Raw genomic sequence first — 7503 nt, 5'->3', positions numbered from 1 at the left:
CTTTTTTCGATAAATACCGTTGATGACGTAATATCCGGCTTTTTGTAAAAGTTGAGGCGGCACTGTCACACCCTCATTTTTCAATCAAATTGATTGAAATTTTGGCCAAGAAATCTTCGACGAAGGCCTGACTTCGGTATTGCATTTCAGCTTGGTGGCTTAAAAATTAATTAATGACTTTGGTCATTAAAAATCCGTTTTTTTTTTTTATAAAACGATCCAAATTTACGTTCATCTTATTCTTCATCATTTTCTGATTCCAAAAACATATAAATATGTTATATTTGGATTAAAAACAAGCTCTGAAAATTAAAAATATAAAAATTATGATCAAAATAAAATTTTTGAAATCAATTTAAAACCACTTTCATCTTATTCCTTGTCGGTTCCTGATTCCAAAAACATATAGATATATGTTTGGATTAAAAACACGCTCAGAAAGTTAAAACGAAGAGAGGTACAGAAAAGCGTGCTATCCTTCTCAGCGCAACTACTACCCCGCTCTTCTTGTCAATTTCACTGCCTTTGCCACGAGCGGTGGACTGACGATGCTACGAGTATACGGCCTTGCTGAAAAATTGCATTGCGTTCAGTTTCATTCTGTGAGTTCGACAGCTTGACTAAATGTTGTATTTTCGCCTTACGCGACTTGTTCTTCCTTGTACACTCAAACATTGACTCTGAAAGCTTGACAGTATGTAGCTGTGAGTTCTAATGTGTAAAAGATTTTATGATTTGACAATCTCAAAACAGCAACAAAAACAATTCATAATTTTTTGTGTGCACAAACTACATTTCTTGAAAGCAGTCAATGCACTGCCTTTCTTGTGTAATTCTAGACATTTTTTCCTCTGCTTTTTGTCATTTCCTTATGTTTTGTAATTCCAGGAATCAAAGACGGAGCCATCACTGCTCATTTTATCTTGGACAAGTCAACAATAATATACATAATGGAAGCATACATGGCAAACTGTACACATTCTTCTTTCTCTCTTTTCCTCTTGCTTTTGATCTTTTTGTCTCTCTCTCGATCTCTCTCTCACACACACACACACCCGACCCTCTCACACACACACAAGCGTGCAAACATGTTAACCCTGCATTTAAACCACTTTTTTCCAAGCACAGCCACTGAAACTTTAGCAACATCTTTTCTTTTTGTAATTGAAAGTCTAACTTAGGAAAGCCTTCCTTGGAATAAATAGCTCTGCATCATAATATGTAGTTACACCCTGACATCGTCCATCAAATACAAACTGTAGTGAGTATATGACCTTCAACTTTAAAGAATGTTTACACTCTGTCATTGAAAATTCATATGCTTTCGGCATCTTACTTTGTGCTAGAAAATGTACATATTTATACAAATACATACAGTTTTAACATTAAAACGTTAGACATTGTTCACAAGGCAATAGCAACACTGAAAAGAACAATGATACGATGGACAAATAAAGAGATCAAGAGAAAAACTTCCAGTAAACTAAACCAGCAAGGATCGCTAACTCCACCAGGATTATCACAGCCAGAATCAGTTTGTTTGTCATCATCCTGGAATAGAGAAGAAAAGCGTAAGAAAAACCTGTAGCTTTTTTCTTTTTCAAATCATGGATGGCAGAGGAATTAACATGTATCCGAACCAATGACTAACAAAAAAAGTAACATAGCAAGTCATGTCAAAGATTATGATGGCAGATTGTAAAAGAAGAAAAAACAAAAACACCGAAGGACAACATATAATTTTTAAACCCATGAACAATGACCTCAATGTCACAGAAATCCACACCATTCCAACAATACCGCCCCTTTTCAACTTTAAAGGCACAGTGCAGCTCACAGCCTTCGTTTTGCGTTTTTGTTGCAGCTGAGTGCATTTACAGTTCAAAAATCCTCCTATGGTAGTAAAACAAACCCAAAACTACCCAAGGACGACATCTGTGAAGCTCGACAGTTTCTTGTTCACGCGAGTGCATAAATTAACCTAGTTATTACGTGGTGTTTGGTCGGAGTTCGATTCAACTGAGCGATTCCGGCCTCCATTTTGTTTTACACAAACTCATGATGACGTCTGACATAGTTTGCTAGTGACTGTCTTTTTTGCATGATGTGGTGATCTACCTGATCTAAATTTAGATCCAAAAATAGGTCGAGACCAGCCGGGTCCGAGTACGAAATTAATTCGTAAAAAAATCGCAGTTCTTGACTCTTTGGGTGCAAGTCAATGAAACTTGGTAGTTCTTCTAACGGATAGCTGCCTGAGGTATGACTAAAAGCCCCAGGGGCTCCGTGCACCTGGATTTGACAAGTTCAGTACCTTTAATTTGACACCTTCTTAAATCTAATCATGGGGAAATGTGTCTCATATAGACATGCCATGTTTTTATAACTTTAAACAGCACCTGTTTAGCTTTCTTAATCATTTGATGCAAATCAAAAAACACGCTTACCTTCTTGCCATGTTTTTCAGTATCTTTCGACTCCTGCTTAGATTTGCATCAGTGTCTGATAACTGAAATAGAAAAGGCATTGTTTTGTTGTAACACATACACTGGAACTTGTAGTTGTACTAAGTATGAAATACAGGAATCACCATGTAACTTACAGAGTTCAGAAATAGTGTCAATCATATCAGTCACACGCGGTTCTTCTGTCACTCGCACACGTACTCACACACACATAATTTTATGTATGCCTGTGCACACATCTAGACACAGCAGAAAATTCATACAGCCCGAAGAAATAACACACATTCAGTAAGTACACACACACACACACACACAGATCACAAAACATACCTTATCTTTCGTGCGTAGCAATGTGTCTCTCTGTGTTCCCAGTTCATCAATAATTTCCACCCCAATCTGGTCAGTTTCGGCAGCAATTTGATGTGAACGAGCAATGCTCTCTGATGCCCTCTGGAGAGACTGGTGACCTTGCATCAACTTGGCGCGGTTAGACTGATCCAGGCGCTGTATGTACATTTCATTCATAACAATGAGGCATACGTACAGTATATGGAACTACACTGTTTGAATCAAAAGTCAATTGAGTTAATTTCAAAATCAAACAAGTGTTTATCAATGCACGCTTCAACCCTAACAGGTTTAGTTCATTTTCTGATGAGAGAGTTAGGCCTTTCAGATAGGCACTGCCTTTTGGGCAGCCTAACACTGCTAATTTCTAAGACTTTCCTGATTGCTTAGATGAGTCAAAAAGCAACAGAGAATTCTCAGCTTCTAGGTGTAAAAAGATAATCAGCAATGTCAATGGTAACACTACAGACAAGCATGGGAATTGAAAATTGTAAAAAAGGCTGAACATTTTTTACTGAAGACGCGAAGCGTCAAGTCGAAAGCGCGAAGCGCCCAGCCTTACTAGGGGGGTCCGGGGGCATGCCCCCCCGGAAATTGTTTTCTCCAAAGAACCCAGATGGTGCAATCTGGTTCTGAGCTCCAAGTTTGCCATTAAATTCTGTTTTTAGAATCAGAGTTTTTAGTACCAATTTTTGATTTTTTGAAGAAAAAAAATATATACATGTATTATATAGTTGAAATTTGTTAAAAAATTGATCTGTTGAGACAAACAGGAAAATGTAACTTGTAACACAATCTGGTTTACTTTCAAACATAAAAGTTACAAAGGCTCACCAATAAGAATTGCCTACTTAAGTTACTTTCCCATGATCTCTTACAATGAGTTTTAAAAAAAAGTATTAAAAAAAAGAAGAAGAAAATAAGGCTCAACGAATAGATTTTTCTTTGATTTGTGGGTTAGCGGTTTGGGTACCAGCCCAGCTCCAACCCTTGCTTACATTTCGTAAATATAGTTCGAAGATTACGAATACGATCAGCACAGTGACATTCGAATGGAGAAAAACTGAAACAGATGCGCAAAGTTCAGATCTAGAGCGGTGTTCTTCGCTTGACTTGAGCCAAAATCTGTTCTTCTTCTGCCGTATAAAATCGAAGGAAAATCAAACAATTCAGGAGCACTGTGCCTTACTTGAGCAGAAAAAAACCCACCTGGCAAACGTTGATTGTCCTTCAGAGAAGAGCACGTTTCAATGTGCTTCTTCCTGCGGAGATGATCAGTAACAGTTAGTAGGTGTTGCAGACGATGCACCATGTTGAACCACGGACATCAATTTTTCTAAATCGGGTGCCGATGCGCTGTTTGTCTCTATTCACTTCCACAACAGACTACAGCCGACACCCACTCCCATTTCTTCGCGCATCCAGTGTCATCGAATCTTTGACCACGTTTTACAACACACGCAATCGACACACTGGTACAATGCGTTCAATGCTGTCGCGTGCCCGCGAATCCTATAGCATGCCCGCGAATCAACAGCGAGCTGTTTCACTCAAAGTTCAAGTGACTGAGGCGGACGGTAGCAGTGCGTGAACAAAGTTTTCGCGGGCTTTTGCGCAAAGGCAAAAGTAACCGGTGCTTTTTTTGTGTGCCTCCCCCCTTTATTTTTTCGGCGGACACTTTTGCTTTTCCGGCGGAACAAACAAAAATTTCGGCGGAAATCCGCTGTTCGGCGGACAATTCCCATGCCTGTACAGAGTTACTTACTAAGAAATGTGTATATACTATTGTAACCGAGTGCCAAAACATAACAATCACCTTTGAAGGCAAATCTATTCAAATAGGATTGAGATTTAGAGCTAATTTGTTACCCCTTAAAAAAACCTGTTATGGGTACACAACGGTTCCTATGAGCATACAAAGAGACAGCAGCCGCAAGACCCCACCACAAACAGAACTCTACAATTCACAGGTGTCAGCGACTTTGAAGAAACGTTGAGCTATAAATAGCTTGCACTCCTCAACCGCCGACAACAGTGCAGAGCCTGCTGTGAAGGGTGACGGTAGTCTCCCTGTCACACTATGATTGAATAAAACTTACATCTTCTCGGTCAAAGGCATAATTGTCTGTTCCTCTTCCACCAGATGTTCCTTCTCTTTTCTGCAAAACATGATGCAAAAGATGAGTAAGATGCCAGAATAAAGTCTATCAATGATTTATTTTTCAAGAAAAAAAGAGTAATATATATATCAAGCAAGTTCTTCACCAGTAAACTTTAACTAAAACATGCATCAAATCATCAAAGTAACAAAGCAATGCATCAAATCATCAAAGTATCTCATTAAAAAAACACCCACATAAATTCTATAAATATTTTAGAGCACAATTGTTAGAAGACTCTTCAAGATCATCATCTCGCAGCAAAACAACGCTGATTTCATAAGAAACGGGTTGTTATTTTATCAAGGGAAACAACTCAATTTCCGCAAACCATCAAAACGGGGAAGTAAACACAAGTCTTCTACCTTCTACCACTAAAACGTCTCCAGGCGTGTCCCGTCTGAGCGCGTTGGCCCGTCGCGAAAGTGTTAAGTACAAGACAAGTCAAATGTTCTCATGTTCATATTATAAATAGTAATTTCCCACTGACCAGGCTGCGAGATGACTGTTCGATGTCAGATTGGTAATGTCGTATCTTGCTCAGCATCTGTGTGCGGAAGCTCACTGGGGCCAGCTTGGCTTCACCCTCCATTTCTTGAAGCTAAACATATGATAACGAGTGTTAAGAAATTAAAACAAACAACATAGTTATTAGTTAATAAGCTGAAAGAAAACAAGTTAATAAACTAACGTATTAAACTACAACATAGCAATAATAGACAAATCTTTTAAATTGTTTTCTTTTCAAAGCAATTGAATTGATCGAACAGAAAGTCAGGAAAATGTGGCATTCTCACATACCAGCCGATTTCAAGGGCGGATCAATTCACTTTGGAGGGGGGGGGGGTTACAAAATGACTGCGAAGATACAAGTTGACGGCGCCGAAGGCGCCTAAGTCTCTAGGGGGGTCCGGGGGCATGCCCCCCCGGAAATTTTTTTTATCCAAAGAAGCAAAATAGAGCTATCTGGTGCATCCTGAGCCAATAAATTACCTCTTTTTTGGGGGGGTGGGGGGGGGGGGGGGTTACGTAACCCGTGTAACCCCCCCCCCCCCCCCAGATCCGCCCTTGGATTTATATGCTGTTTTTTTCAAAATCAACCCGTACATTTCATGCCATACGATACATTGACGAAACTCTTCACACACTGTACATAACATTAACTAATCCAAGATCACACACACCTTGGAAAATGACTGAAAAGAGTATGACCATATAACTAAAGAAGAGCATGAACAGGAAAATTTGTCTAAATGGTTTCATCACACACACAAACAAGAAGGGCAAAGCCCATACGACTCACATGCTTGACCTTCTGCTTTACACATTTTTCCTACCAAAATACATGTGACCTTGACCCAAGGTCAAGGTCATCCAAGGTCATGCAACACAAAGCTGTTAATTCAAGACATAGGAAGTACAATGGTGCTTATTGGCTCTTTCTACCATGAGATATGGTCACTTTTAGTGGTTCACTACCTTATTTTGGTCACATTTCATAAGGGTCAAAGTGACCTTGACCTTGATCATATGTGACCAAATGTGTCTCATGATGAAAGCATAACATGTGCCCCACATAATTTTTAAGTTTGAAACAGTTATCTTCCATAGTTCAGGGTCAAGGTCACTTCAAAATATGTATACAATCCAACTTTGAAGAGCTCCTGTGACCTTGACCTTGAAGCAAGGTAAACCAAACTGGTATCAAAAGATGGGGCTTACTTTGCCCTATATATCATATATAGGTGAGGTATTCAATCTCAAAAACTTCAGAGAAAATGGGAAAAATGTGAAAAATACTAAATAGCTGTTTTTTAGACAACATTTATGGCCCCTGCGACCTTGACCTTGAAGCAAGGTCAAGATGCAATGTATGTTTTTTGGGGCCTTGTCATCATACACCATCTTGCTAAATTTGGTACTGATAGACTGAATAGTGTCCAAGAAATATTCAACGTTAAAGTTTTCCGGACGGCCGGCCGGCCGGACGGACGGACGGACGGACGACTCGGGTGAGTACATAGACTCACTTTTGCTTCGCATGTGAGTCAAAAAGTGGCAGCTTGAACTTGAGGAATGTTGACAGTTTTTAGGCCCTTCATTATCTTTTGATTTTGAACATTTACAACACTGCCTGATATATATTTATATATAGTTACTTACAACAAGAGCAGCCTCTTCCAGCTTTCGTTCTGCTTGGCGAATGGCATTTTTTCTTTCCTCTGCAACAGAAAATAATAATTTGAGAGATCCTAGCAGGGTACCAGAAACAGGAAATCTCATTGCAACTCAGTGCAAGTGCATAAAATGTCTTTGCAACTGATGATTATGAACAGGAGACAAGGAGCTCAGAGTCAATGTGAACAAGGGATCAGATTCTATAAATGTTTAATTGTTCATACCTCCACTACTCCCAGTTATTTTTCGTTCTTTTGTTTTGACATCATCCAAAATTGCCGACAGATCGTCTTCCAGGGACTCAAACTTTTCAGACGACATTTTGTTTTCTGTGATCATGTGACATTGGGTGT

At 39.3% G+C, this 7503-nt stretch overlaps 1 protein-coding gene across 1 annotated transcript; it reads right to left on the bottom strand.

The window, feature by feature from the left end:
• Positions 1-1132: 1132 nt before the first annotated feature.
• LOC138952960 (vesicle transport through interaction with t-SNAREs homolog 1B-like) lies at positions 1133-7500 on the bottom strand. Its single transcript, XM_070324724.1, has 7 exons — positions 7375-7500; positions 7136-7194; positions 5463-5573; positions 4913-4972; positions 2796-2969; positions 2448-2509; positions 1133-1551 (listed from the first exon to the last, which is right to left on the bottom strand). The coding sequence occupies exons 1-7, from the start codon at positions 7487-7489 to the stop codon at positions 1461-1463; spliced, it is 672 nt and encodes a 223-aa protein (XP_070180825.1). The 5' UTR covers positions 7490-7500; the 3' UTR covers positions 1133-1460.
• Between the last annotated feature and the right edge of the window lie 3 nt (positions 7501-7503).

Source organism: Littorina saxatilis, linkage group LG17 (assembly GCF_037325665.1).
Source record: "Littorina saxatilis isolate snail1 linkage group LG17, US_GU_Lsax_2.0, whole genome shotgun sequence".
In the NCBI taxonomy this organism is placed as follows: Eukaryota; Metazoa; Mollusca; class Gastropoda; order Littorinimorpha; family Littorinidae; genus Littorina; species Littorina saxatilis.
Note: the sequence above shows the minus strand (reverse complement) of the source record. Positions and strands in the feature narration are given on the sequence as shown.